This window comes from Danio aesculapii, chromosome 9 (genome assembly GCF_903798145.1).
Source record: "Danio aesculapii chromosome 9, fDanAes4.1, whole genome shotgun sequence".
Taxonomy (NCBI): Eukaryota; Metazoa; Chordata; class Actinopteri; order Cypriniformes; family Danionidae; genus Danio; species Danio aesculapii.
In genome coordinates this window covers 24,581,587-24,595,818 of record NC_079443.1, presented here as the reverse complement: position 1 = coordinate 24,595,818, position 14,232 = coordinate 24,581,587, and the positions used below count along the sequence as shown (strand labels likewise).

General features: G+C 35.6%; 2 protein-coding genes across 2 annotated transcripts in view; one reads left to right on the top strand and one right to left on the bottom strand.

The window, feature by feature from the left end:
- Positions 1–637, bottom strand: part of tmem163a (transmembrane protein 163a) — a 67,141-nt gene extending 66,504 nt beyond the window's left edge. The window contains exon 1 of the mRNA XM_056465257.1: positions 291–637. Within this exon, the coding sequence (XP_056321232.1) occupies positions 291–480 (190 nt within the window). The 5' untranslated portion in view covers positions 481–637. The remainder of the gene's footprint in view (positions 1–290) is intronic.
- A 1,436-nt stretch (positions 638–2,073) lies between these two features.
- Positions 2,074–9,129, top strand: acmsd (aminocarboxymuconate semialdehyde decarboxylase). Its single transcript, XM_056464900.1, has 10 exons — positions 2,074–2,243; positions 3,463–3,507; positions 5,399–5,495; positions 6,711–6,760; positions 7,391–7,627; positions 7,704–7,797; positions 7,950–8,045; positions 8,179–8,351; positions 8,523–8,621; positions 8,942–9,129. Exons 1-10 carry the CDS (start codon positions 2,187–2,189, stop codon positions 9,002–9,004), a joined length of 1,011 nt encoding a protein of 336 aa, XP_056320875.1. The 5' UTR covers positions 2,074–2,186; the 3' UTR covers positions 9,005–9,129.
- The last annotated feature ends 5,103 nt before the right edge of the window (positions 9,130–14,232 follow it).

Here is a 14,232-nt window from a genome sequence, read left to right as displayed (position 1 = left end):
AATAACGTTGTTAAATATATCATACTCCTAAACGTGCTTAACCAGAAAGGATGTGTAGGCTGGTGTGTTTCTTAACTTAAACTGTGAGTGTTTTTATGCACACCTGAATTATTAATAGCTTCAAGAGCGCCTGCGTGCGCCAATGGACCGCAACCTTCGCGAGCCCCTCTTATTTACATCACATCCCAGAACAAAACACTTTGAAGAACATCCCTCGTTTAAATGCATCCTAAAACAACTCTAGAAAAGTAGACATTGGTCTGTTGTATACCTATTAAATAAACGTTTACCTTGGCCCTCAACGCTATCTGTGATTTTCATCTCCTGGTCCTGGTCCACATTAAAAGGATCGCCCTGGCTCCCTCTTTTGGGTAGGTTTGGATCCTGGGCAGCAGCGCATTGTCCGTTTCGCACAGCCGAAGGGTCCACAATAGTAGGATTGGGAACAGAACACGGATCTGAAGTCGTACTGTCTGTCATTGTTGGCTTTATTTGTTTTCTTGCTTTCTAAATCAGATGAAGTCCTCAATAAATAATCTCACGTCGAACTGCGTCGCGCAGCCATCCAGTGGCAGCATTAAGGGTAGCGGAGCAGAGATGCGGAGATAAACGCAATCTGCCCAGCATCAGCAACGGACCCCCACCGCACCCTCCCACCGAGAACAACTCCAATCCGAGCGCAAGAACTGCAGCCACCCATTCGACATGGGGATAGTTGGGTTAAGATCCTGTCATGCTTTCCAGTTTCAACATATCTTGACACAATCTGATAGAAGCTTGAGGCGATAAAGCCTATGGTTCCTCCTTCAGATGGACACAGATTAGAGTCTTGTCAAGTGTTTGACAGACTCACCTGCCTGCCAGAGACAGCCCTGTCCAATCTTCAGTGAGATAACGACTGAATGACAAAATGTTATGATTGTGTTCCTTCCAACTGTGTTTATTCAAGTCTAATGTGATGTTAGTGCTAAGAAATATTGGACAAGCGCTCATTTTAAATACATAAACAATGACTGTCAAATTTAAACGTTGTGTTTTCACCCTTTCCACTCCACTTAGTTCCGGGTCTTGTAGCTAGTTACTTATTAAAATGTCGTAAAAACGTCGCGTTTTGGATTCCGAGCTTTTTGTTCGCGCACAATCGCAAAATAGTAGTGTGATTTGTCGAGTGGTTCAGTTATATGAAGGTTAGGTTTAAAGGAACTTTCAGAGTTCAAATTTCAGATCAACGCAAATGTGGCCGCACGTTAATTGTTTAAGTTTTCTTGGTTGATCAACCGTCACTACAATCTACTTGATTAATGATCCAGCCCAGGGCTTCCTCTTTACTTGGAGAAACCGATTTTAAATAAGACACAATTAACTTAATTGTTTAAAAATAATAATAATATTGTGTCGTCTATTTAGATCAGTTTCAATTTGAAATTAGTTTTAAATGTAAAAAATAAAAATAATACAAAAAAGTAACTTAAACTTAAAATTGAACTTACTTCATCGCTGGTAGGTAGTAATAAAATTTGCACGTACTTAATTACAACATGACTCTAAAAATGTTGTCTAACACATTTGAGTAAAATATGGATATAGATGCTAAAGTGGTGTTTAAAAAGCTGTTCGTTTTGTCGACGTTTTACTTTCATTAATGAATTAATATTTTTGTAAATAATCAAAACATTGTTATGTTGTTGATAAGTTTTGATGTGAAATGAATGCCAGTCTCTGATGCACTGCTTCCAGTCACCTATAGAGGGCAGTGATGTGCAGGAGGTGAACTTTCAGGGCACGTCTGAATTCATTGAAAATAGTTCTTACAGACAGCACAGCAGGCAGAACTCACCTTTCTCAAGCAATTTTATAAACCTTATTTTATTATAAATACCTTTTTGTGTTTTGGGGTGTTTTTAGGCTACTGTCTGCAGTAGCCTATACTGGATAAATGTGTTAATTCATGAAGTGTATTTAAACAATGAATACAGGTAGAAATTCATGCTGACGGGTCATAAGTTAATTCTGGTTGGTCTCTATCTTCTCTGGGTTTTTCATTGGACTGTTTTAAAATGCCAGGGATCAGGGGTGGGAATGTTTGTTTTCCGTTTCACACACCGCTGAACATTCACAACAGCGCAAGGGTGAATGTTCAGTTGTCAAGCTTCAGTGCTGAGATTTGAGCACTTAATAACAGAAGAATGAAGATTGATATTCATAATCATATTTTACCAAAGGAATGGCCAGACCTGAAACAGGTAGGTTGCTTAAGGTGGAACATTTAGGCTTTTTTATGGGTCATTAATGGTAACCAAGACTTCCAGGCTCATAACATACATATATTTATTTATTGATTCATTTATCTTTCATTGTTTCACTTGGCAGTTACCTTGATGCCTTTAAACTTCCTCTGATAGATGTTGAAACGTACATTTGTATGGTGAACTGTATACAGAAAATGTGTTTGGTAAAATATAAAGAAAATACATTTGTCTTTATCTTTATAATCGGATGTTATAATTGATATCAAATATGTTGTCAGTGCTAAAAGTGTTAAATGAGACTGCCTCACATTATAAAAGGAATGCTTCTGTTAAACATTAATGAAAGTGTTTGAACACTAACCCTGACCTTTACTGCTTGTTTATCTCAGTGAGCAAAGGAAATCCTAATAATCATTTGCCATGAGCTTTTTATTTTTATTTTTTGTAAATCAGTTACATTATGTTGTTTAACTAACTTATTTGACTTCACACTAAAACAAAAAAATATTTAAGTAGAATCAAATTATTTTTACAAATTGTTTCAATTAACATTGTACTAAATACTTCAGTCATCAAGTAGAAACCTAAAAAATAAAACTGAAACACGGTTAACCTATTTTAATCATTTAATTAACATAAAAGCAGATGGCCTGTCTTTAAAAAAGTCACTGCTTTGAATTTAGAAAGCACAGATCAGGTCTTTATTCCTTTAATTAATGAAAGATCTCAGCCAAAATTCAATGTACAACATGTTGTTGAAACCCTTGTCAAATTTTGTTGAAATGCACACAAGCAAAGCTAAATGTTCCCATATATCACTACAGTATTTGACCCTGGTGAACCACTTTGTAAAGTCCAGTACATCCCAAAAATATTCAGTGGGGTTCAGGTCAATTGGTGGTCAATTCGTGTGTGAAACTGAAGCCTTACAGTCTGAGCCCAATGAATCCTGGCATTTTCATCCTAGAATATGGCTATGGGATGTGTCTTCTGACTTGATTGTTCTTGATATAATATACACACTTCACACTGCAAAGTTAAAAGAACTGTTGCTATAGACAAGATAAAGACATATTAATCATTGTGATAAAAATCCAATGATATACTCTTAAGTATTTACTTAAATCCAAACATAGACTTTTTGTCATGGCAGACAGTGTATTCTGTCAAGTTTTTACTGTGAAATATTGACACTTTGGTTCATGATTCACAGAGATATGGATATGGCGGATTTGTTCAACTTCACCATCACTGCAAAGTAAGTTAAAAAATGCAGATATCTGCAATGAACGTAAAAGTTATTATTATTATTATCATTATTATTACTATTGTTATGTATTGCCTTACACACCTGATCATTGCTGATGGAGAAAACCAGCTTGATCTGTAGCTCAGCCCGATGACGGTGGAGGAACACCAGCTGGACGGAAAAGGTTCTGCATGCCTGGCTATAGATCCAGCTGGCATGATCTCATGCTAGCTCTTCCTGAAAGTGTGAGAGTACATTACGACCCCTGTGAGGAATGAGTGGGCAGCAGAGACAGATCTGATCCCCCACTCTGAGCAGGATGATGTTAAAGCGTCTGCCAGCTTCTCTGTGTACCTGCAGGCCTTTAGATTAATTGGATTCCTCTGTACTGTGTTTCAGCTGCCTGTCTCTGGTGGTTTCTAGCCTACACTGTTGCTTAGCTGATTTATTTTTATTTATTTTATTTTTTTTGCTTTTCTACAATAGGAATTATTATTTTCAAATAGAAAGACTAAACAAACATAGGGAGAGCTTCTCATTAATAACGTTTTGTTGAGCAGCACTTTTTTTGTTTGCCTGAATTCCTTTCCAGAGCTGCTTTTTTTATCTAATTGAATGAGAAAGACTTCCTATAAAGCCCTCATTTTTAAGAATACCTGCATGATAATCAGGAGGGTTTGCTGCTGGTGGAAAAAGAGGACAGCAGGCCTTCCCTTGACTCCTCTCTGAGCAGCTGAGCTCCACATGGGGTTTAGCGTCAGTAAAATATCAGACCAACACTAGATCACCTTGAGTACAAATACTCTCTCTCTCACACACACACACACACACACACACACACACACACACACACACACACACACACACACACACACACACACACACACACAGACTAATAAATCAGCCTGTGCCTCATAAACACGATTTACCGTAGAAGAAACAAATGCAATAAAGAACAAATGAATCCAATAATGGTAATTGTAACATACTTAAATTAACTTTTTTGAAGAGAATTAACAAACAACAGAGTCTTTATTTCAGAGAATTTTGCTAAATGTAACAACTTTTTCAGAACTAGAGTTGTATAGCAAAGTTTGATTAAATTAATAAGGAAGTATAGTATATCATGATTTACCACTCTGAACATAATATTGTATTGTTTTAACTGAATATAAATATACACTGAACAGAATATGAACACTGATTCAAATTTTATGCCAAAAACTTCCAAAAAAGTACTGAATAGTTGACTTTGCTCTTTACTGCCACCAAGTGTCTGAAAGTGCTAACTGTAATGTGGCAAATACAGTAGTTTTACCAGTGCATGATTACAGTGTAAAGTGTACCTAAAAGCCTTACTTAAGTAAAATTACAGAGTAAACTCCACCACAATTTATGTCCCCAGTTTAAATCTTCAACTTCCACTCTAATATTTGTCATTAATTAAAATTAAAACCTAAAAAGTAAGTCTACTTGCGCTGGATATTTTGGTTTAATTCTGATTTATTACTGGCTGAAGAAATGTCCTCTTCTCAAATATAACACAACCTGCTAATTCACTCACAAAATAGCCTAAGTCACAGGTTTGGGTGAGTAGAACCAAACACACAAGATAATACTCCATAGATTGTAGCAATTCTTCTTTTGTAGCAGAAATAAAAAGTCAGGTGGCATGAAAAATGTAATGTATAACTGGATTACTCATAGATGTAATGTAGTACAGAGTACATACAGGAACATCGTTGAAAAATGTAGTCAAATAGAGATTAAAAGTTGTTATCTTTGATGCTAAGTCATAAGAGAATGTGGCCATATATATATATATGTATGTATGTATAGAAGTATAGATAGTAATTACATTTACTCAAACACCGTTTCTCACCATGGGTTTGTGTACCAGGGAGAAGCTAAAATGATGAAGGATGGGAAATTATTCAGAGTGATCCAAGAAAACTGCTGGGATCCAGAGGCTCGAATTCGGGATATGGAAAAACATGGTAAATCCATACAGTATCTAAAGTAAAAAAGAATCTACAGATTGTTGGTGTCCTGCTAACAGGACTATTTTTGTACACTTTTTATTGCTTTTGTCCAGTCACATATTGTATAATAATGTGCACCTTTTGCAAAGCTGCTTCGAAATGATAATTATTGAAAAAAATTAAAAAATATATAAAATGATATACAAATAAACTTAAGTTGAACTGAATTGAATGTAACTGTCAGTGCTGGGTTGTGGCTTGAAGGGTATCCTCTGTGTAAAACAATTGAGATACTGGCAATTCATTCCACAGGGGGTGACCCCCTGATAAAGTGGAAGCCGAAGGACAGTGAGTGAGTGAGTTTAGGAAAAATTAAATTGAATTGAATTGAAAATTTAAAGAATTTCAATTGAATTGAAAGAACATATGCCAGAATAGTTGGCGGTTTATTCCACTGTGGCGACCCCTCATAAATCAGGGACTAAACCGAAGCATAGTGAGTGAGTGATTTGAATCTAATTGAATTGAATTGAATTGTAGGTCACCCTATATTATATCATTTGATAGCAAAAATTATTTGAGAGTCAAGGCTTCATATTTGTCTTTGTAGATGTGAAATTGCTATTGCACCTAAACAAAATCACACAGGATCCTAAATTGTTGTAATATCAATTCAAAATTGGAAAACAACTTAGGCTTGATTTGATTTTCTAGAAATTGTAGACAGAATAATTTCATATAATATATGTGTAAAAAAAAATAATATAGTTTTATCCTTAAACAAACCTTTAAAGTTTATTTTTTACACTTTCACTATTTCTACAATATCTTTAAACCAGTTCAACTTCATTATTTAATATTACAGTAATATTACAGTACAGCCAATTCACACAGCGTCTCATCTCTTGTACTGCCAGATCAGGGGCCTGCATGGGCATACCCAACCCAACGAAACACTTTGGACTGGGGCGATTTTAGGATTTTCATTTTAGGGGGGCTCAGCTCCTTATGAGGTAAAAATAAATAAATTAATTAAAAAATAAAAATAAATAAATAAATAAAGATGCACTGTGATGTGTTTTATATTGGTAGTTCATTTTTAAATACAGCCCCTCTAAAATAGGTCTAGCAAAACCCATGGCTTTGGATATTGCTTTTTTTTTGCATAGTGAGTGAGTAAGTTGTTGAATAGTGAATTGTGAGTGAGTAAATCATTTTTATTGTTTTCAGGTGTGACAGTACAGGCCCTTTCCACTGTACCTGTGATGTTTAGCTACTGGGTAAGAATCACTGTGAAACGTTTTTTTTTTCATATAATTTGTTTTCGGCTGCACGGTGGCACGGTGGGTAGCACGTTCGCTTCACGGCAAGAAGGTCGCTGGTACAAACCTCAACTGGGTCAGTTGGCGTTTCTGTGTGGAGTTTGCATGTTCTCCCTATGTTGGCGTGGGTTTCCTCCGGGTGCTCCGGTTTCCACCACAAGTCCAAAAACATGCGATATAGGTGAATTAGGTAGGCTAAATTGTCTGTAGTATATGTTTGTAAATGAGTGTGTATGGATGTTTACCAGTGATGGGTTGCAGCTGGGAGGTCGTCTGCTGCGTAAAACATGTGCTGGATTGGTTGGCGGTTCATTCCGCTGTGGCGATCCCAGATTAATAATGGGACTAATCCTAAAAGAAAATGAATGAATGAATCACTTGTTTTGTGCTACATAATGCCAAGATAATAATCAATAGAATAAAAGACAAAACAGTATGGAAATATGATAACAAATATCAGCTTGCAGTATCAAGCAGAACAACAAGCTTTTTTAAGAGCAGACAGAACAAATTTACAAAGGGCTGTAGCTCTTATAAATAAATTTTAAAAAGATGTATTATTTTATTTGTTCTTCTCCATTTCCAAAGGCCAAACCTAATGACACACTGGACCTGTGTGGGATTCTCAACGATGATCTGGCTGCTACAGTGAAGCAATATCCAAAACGTTTCGTTGGGTTGGGTACTTTGCCCATGCAGGCCCCTGATCTGGCAGTACAAGAGATGAGACGCTGTGTGAATCAGCTGGGCTTTCCTGGAGTGCAAATTGGCTCTCATATAAACACATGGGACCTCAATGCCCCAGAGCTGTATCCTGTCTATGCTGTAAGTGCCATTTCCTTTTGTAGAACATTCAGAAAATTGTAGTTTATTGTCAGCAATATTTTGCACCTTACAACAGGCCGCGGAGGAGCTCAACTGCTCGCTATTTGTGCATCCGTGGGACATGCAGACAGATGGTAGAATGGCAAAATACTGGCTGCCTTGGTTAGTTGGTGAGTTTACATTAGCGTTTTAACATGTAATGTGTGTGTGTGTGTGTATATGTGTCTGTATGTGTGATTGCATTTTATTTTGGTTTGATGTTTCTACACACCCTTTTAAAAACATCACTGGGCTTTCATTGTTTTGTTTTTCTTTCGAACAGGTATGCCAGCAGAAACTACAATGGCAATTTGTTCCATGCTTTTTGGAGGTGTTTTTGAAAGATTTCCTAAACTTAAGGTCTGCTTTGCTCACGGAGGTAAAAATATTTCTCTTATGATGGATGATATTTTGTGGACAGCAAAACAGGGCTAGCAATAAGCTTTAATTTGAAGGCTTTTTTTGCACTTACTAGTATTAAGGCATATGCTAGCTCATATTTTGTGTTCCAGGCGGTGCTTTTCCATACACTGTTGGCCGAATTGAGCATGGATTTAAAGTGCGACCTGATCTTTGTGCTACTGACAACAAGATCAACCCACGCAAATATTTAGGATCCTTCTACACTGATTCGCTAGTGCATGACCCACTTTCACTGAAGTTACTCGTTGATGTCATTGGACAGGTATACTATTTTCATTCTTGCATCAACCATAATACTACATTTCTCTGTAACAGAAGAGGCACCTTGCTGGTTAACTAGTGACTTATCCAAGCAATTTGCCAATGTAAAGTCTAACTGAAGTAATAGTAAAACTAGTTTTTCATGCACAGGACTTTTGTATTCTTTTTGCAGGACAAAGTGATGTTAGGAACAGATTATCCATTTCCACTGGGAGAACTGGAGCCGGGTACATTGATCCAATCCATGGATGAGTTTGATAGCTTACTAAAGGCAAGATATCTATCTATCTATCTATCTATCTATCTATCTATCTATCTATCTATCTATCTATCTATCTATCTATCTATCTATCTATCTATCTGTCTATCTGTCTATCTGTCTGTCTGTCTGTCTGTCTGTCTGTCTATCTATCTATCTGTCTGTCTGTCTGTCTGTCTGTCTGTCCATCCATCCGTCTGTCTAGTCAAATTGTCAATATGTTAAACTTCTAATAAGGCAGCAGAATTGTTAATATGTGCACAAAGTGAATAAATGTTAATTGAAAAAATCACATACGTGTAAAATCTAATACTTTTCTCTCATTTGTTTAGGATAAACTGCTTGCTGGAAATGCTCTGGACTTTTTAGGGCTCTCAAGAAAACAGTTTGAGTGACTGATCAGCTGTATCTGTATCTGATTAAAGATCATCATTCTGTCTGTTCTGTCTAAAGTTAACTGTGTGGATAATACAGTATTAGAAAAAATAATAAATAAAATAAAATTACATCTTTTTTGCCATGTGTTGAATGTTTAAAACTTTGCTGAAATTATAATAAATTGTAAATATATGTTAATGCATAAAGAATGCACTTTATTACTGATAAAAGGATCATCCACATATTTAAATAGGACACTGATGCTTTCTTTAAATATTTCACTCGAAGAGCTTTTACAGTTTTTTTATTAATTGCTTGGCTCAATTCTCAAATTAATTTGTATTATTTTCTTAACAATAAGTCCAGATTTCTAAACAATTAGTTTCTTGTTAACATTAGATTGAAAGTTCTTACTGATGTGGTTGGGATGGAGGGCCCCTGTCACCCCCCACACACCACCACCACCACCATTTCTACACCCCTCAGTCTACTATATAAATGCTATAAAGGGTCAGTTGGCGTTTCTGTGTGGAGTTTGCATGTTCTCCCTGCGTTTGTGTGGGTTTCCTCCGGGTGCTCCGATTTCCCCCACAGTCCAAAGACACGCGGTACAGGTGAATTGGCTAGGCTAAATTGTCCATAGTGTATGAGTGTGTATGGATTTTTCCCAGAGATGGGTTGCGGCTGAAAGGGCATCCGCTGTGTGAAAAGTTGGCAGTTCATTCCGCTGTGGCGACCCTTTTTTAATAAAGGTACAAAGCCTAAAAGAAAATGAATGAATGAATGACTCCTCTCAACTAATATCGGTATATATATATATATATATATATATATATATATATATATATATATATATAAATATATATATATATATATATATATATAACCAGTGTTGGGAGTAATGCGTTACAAAAGTAATGTATTACAGTAATGTATTACATTTTTCTGTAACGCAGTAGTGTAAGGCATTACTTATACATTTCAGTAATATTTTACTCGGTATATGTTCAGTAACGCGTGCGTTACAACAAACTTTTCGCCCGCAAGACATTACCAAATAAAAAATACCGCAAGTAAGTTCTATTTTCTGTTCGTGGTTAGTGAATATATGCGCGTGTTGTCATTAAAATCCCTCTGGCTTTTGGAACTTTTTTACTTTGAACGCGGAATGATTTCAGCCTCTGAGCTCGAGGTCCGAGGCTATTGGCTCAGCCCGGTTCACAGTAAGGTCAAGCCCTGACGTGCAGCGGAAGAGCGGCAAAATAGATATAGAAGACAGTACATTCGCGAGATGGACGTATGTGCATATGGCGTTATTTCACTGACAACAGTCGTAAGCGAAGTTTTACAAGAGCGCATTCATGTAATTCTCTGTTCGTGGACAACTCGACCGCAATTTTTTTTCCGCAGTCGCATGCACTCAAAACACGGCTGCTCACGTGCGAATGATCTGCTCTGGCTCCGTCAGATGATGCAGACTCACATTTTGTGCCTCATGTTTCCTCTTCTTTTCGTGCTTTTGCTCTCCAGAGATCCTCCTGTTCAATTGGTTATCCCAAGAATGTTGATATGGTTTATATATTGCTACAGTATTTATTAGCAATACACGAAACACTAAAAGGTTATGATAAATTCTATAATAAATACTTGTGTTTTTGAGTGTTAGATATACTGCCTATGTTTTAGGCTAGTATTATTTACAATTTGTTAATGAAAGCTTCAGCATACTGTAGTATTAAGAATAGTCAACTGATAAAATGAAATACAAAGTGTAGTTTTACTACAGTAAAGTGTGGTGAATTGTAGTATAGTATACCCTATATAGTAAAAAAAAACTACAGCACTGGGTAATTTGTTTATATTATGCTTGTGTTACCATAGAAACTAGTATTAGCACAAGTGATTAATTGAAGTACTTTACTGTAGAACTGTTCAAAACACTGTACATGACAGGGAAAATGTCCTCCACAATCTCATCAGCAGTGTGGAAGACAACAGAGACGTGTTCAATTTATTTTAGTTGCCATGATAAAATGGGATTGATAGTGAGATTTATTTGAGGAGTGAATAGTTCAGTAGGCTATAATACCTCATCAAGTTTTCCCCTATTTTTATCGGTTACATTTCTGATTGCATTCGTTATATTTTTGTTTAAATGTTGTTTTATTTGATTAGTACGGTGCACCTTTTGGATGTTTGATAAATGTTTTTTAAAAATGTATTGTTTGCATTCAACTTCTTTTCTCTGTGTCTTAAGTGTTTGAAATTGGAAATATTTCATCATATAACAAACAACAAAAAAGGTTATAGTGGATTAGATTAAAAATTTTATATGTAAGTCTATTTTAGTATTTTGGTTATTGTTAATAAATAGTGTACAAATATAAATTATATCAAAAAGCATGAAAGGAAGAGGGAACACAAGACACAAATTGTGAGTCTGCATATAATCTCACTGAGCGAGTAGTGTACTGTGAGCGCTCAAGAAATTTTGTGCGTGAGCAGTGCATATTTGAGAGAGCATGAGAAAATTTGCACGCGAGCAGCGTATATTTGAGAGCTCACAAGCAGTTTTGTCCACAGAGGAAATCGGTGCACAAGCATTATATTGAGAAAGCTATGTTCATCATGCTCACTTTGTGCATGACAGTTTTGTGTTGTGAACCTGAATTTAAAGTGAATAGAATAATGGCAAGATTAAGAAAAAAATGCATCTCGTCATGGCATTGGAGTTTACATATAGGCCTGTGTTGTGTTGCTTAATGTTCAGTTCTATTATTACTGTTTGTGACCACTAGGTGTCAGAAGAGGTGTGTGGAAGTGAGAAGGGGAGAAGAGAAAATAAAGTGAAGTAGTGTAGAGCTAAGCAGAGTTGTCCGGCTGATATTCATTTACAAATCCATACAAAATACCACAGCCTGTTGTGTCTAATATGAAAATAGCCAAGCTATTCACAGATATTGCCAGATAATCACTTTACCTTTACCATACTTTCAACAGACTTTGATCATTTGTGATTCTGGCTCTTATCCTTTCTTGCATTGTCTTGAGCCTTCACGTTGCATCACGTTGCGTTATATACTATATTGTTAGTAGCCTGGATAGGTCACCGTCATTCTGCTACATCATATCGCTTTCTACTGGATGTAAAATGCTCTGCAGTACATTTAGTCATTTTAGAATGTTAAGTTCTAATTATGTAGTTGTTTTGGTGAAAGTAACTAAAAAGTAATATAAGAGTAATGTAACATATTACAATTTTGAGACAGTAATATTGTAAGGTAAGGGATTACTTTTAAATCACAGTAATAAGTAATCTGTAATGTATTACAGTTTGGAAGTAACTTGCACAACACTGTATATAACACTTTAATTTCAACGGTTGACTATCATAATGAAACATTCTTACCAGTGTGGCCATAACAAAATCTTATTTTGGTCAAACTACCAACACAATAGGTTTTAAAACTTGAAATGTTGTGGGTCAGTAAATTTTTGCAGTGTATTTTAAACAAAGTTCCAGCCACATCAGTGAATTTGCACCAACAGTTTAGAGACTGCTAAAATTATGTTTTGAAAAGTGTGACAATGCAATAGGCCTTTTTCATACTTCCTGGTTCCGGTAAGCGAAACGGCGGACTACAACATCCGGTTCCAATGGAACAGAGTGAGATAGAATGGCAGAGTCGTCTCGTCGCTGTTATTGCAGCGTTCCCGGCTGTTCCAGCTTAAAAAAAAACAACATCCTTACCTCAGTTTCCACGAAAAGACACAGGACAGAGGAAACCATGGGTGAAATTAATTAGACGGAATGAATGTCCTTCATTTCAAGTGATATGCCAGAGTACGCTCATGTGCAGTATGCACTTCAAAGCGGAGATCATTATGTTTTATCAAATATTGGTGGTCTTAGTTTTATTTAGATGTGAAATTATAATATAGACAAAATTCCAGTTAAGTTATCTGCCTTCTGCAAACAAGTGCTCCTATCAAGATCATTAATATATAAGCATAATTTTCCCCCACATTGGAATAATAGACAACAAATACAAATGCTATTTTTTTACAACAAAATTAATTTGGTTAGTCAGTTTTATAATAAAGCTGGTATACTTTTCTTACAATGAATTCCTTTCTCATCACAGTGTTATTGTAGTAGTTATTGGTTACATTTTTCCAGAGACCCATATGTTATTTAGTGGTATTAATCAAGACCATCGTCTTTTGATTTTACTAAATCTTATGTTGGCAAAACTTGTTTTACAGTAAATACTAAGAGTAATAATAGAGCTTTTCAAACTCTTTTCCAAAAAGAAATCACTACTGTTCCTTATATACAATTTTTTGGATGTCTTTATTAAAGGGTGACTTGATTTGCTGAAAAAAAGTGTGGCTGTTACCACAGAAATATCAGGTTGAAACAAAATTAAAGAAATACCCTATAAACTTCTCCACAGATTTTATCCAGCAAAACATTATTTACAAAAATTTAAAAGTGGAATTGATGTAAATTGTATTTTTGTAATGAATACGAGGAGACAGTTTTACACTTATTTTGGCATTGTACATACTCAGTCAAAAGGAAGAGCTGCAAACAATTATTAACAATTTTCAGTGTTCAAAACCTCTTTTATCATTGTGGGAAAATGTACTTTTTGGCTTTACTGTCTAATTTACTAATAAGAAACCAAATTTTAAGGTATTGATCACTGAACTATGCTTGTATATTACCAGCATCAGAGACTCTTTAATCAAGGAAGCCTACCCACTTAAAAAAAACGGTGACCTCTATAATGTATTTATTTAATTATTACATATGTACATTTTGTATATTTGTATTTTATTTTATTTATAATTACCCCCTGGCATGTATATTTTTTGTGTTGTAAAATGTTATTTGCTGTTTTTTTAAATAAATAATAAAAACTTAATAAAAAGCAGATGAACAAAATGAACTGGAACATGAACTAACTTTAACCTGAAGATTCAGAAACACACCCTATACGCTACACACGGACTGTTTAAGATATTTGCTTTACAATTTACAAATTTAGTAATTAGTGTTAAACTGAAGTGCTTTAATAGAATCGTATTCAAACACTGAACACAACAACAACCATCTTTATTTTTTCCGGCGAGTTGGAGCTAAATTATGTTTCCAGACTTGAGTAAACCTTACGAGCATTAAGCAACATTATGGGGCTCCTCGTTCTTTCGCATTGACCGATAGCAACTCGCCTGTATC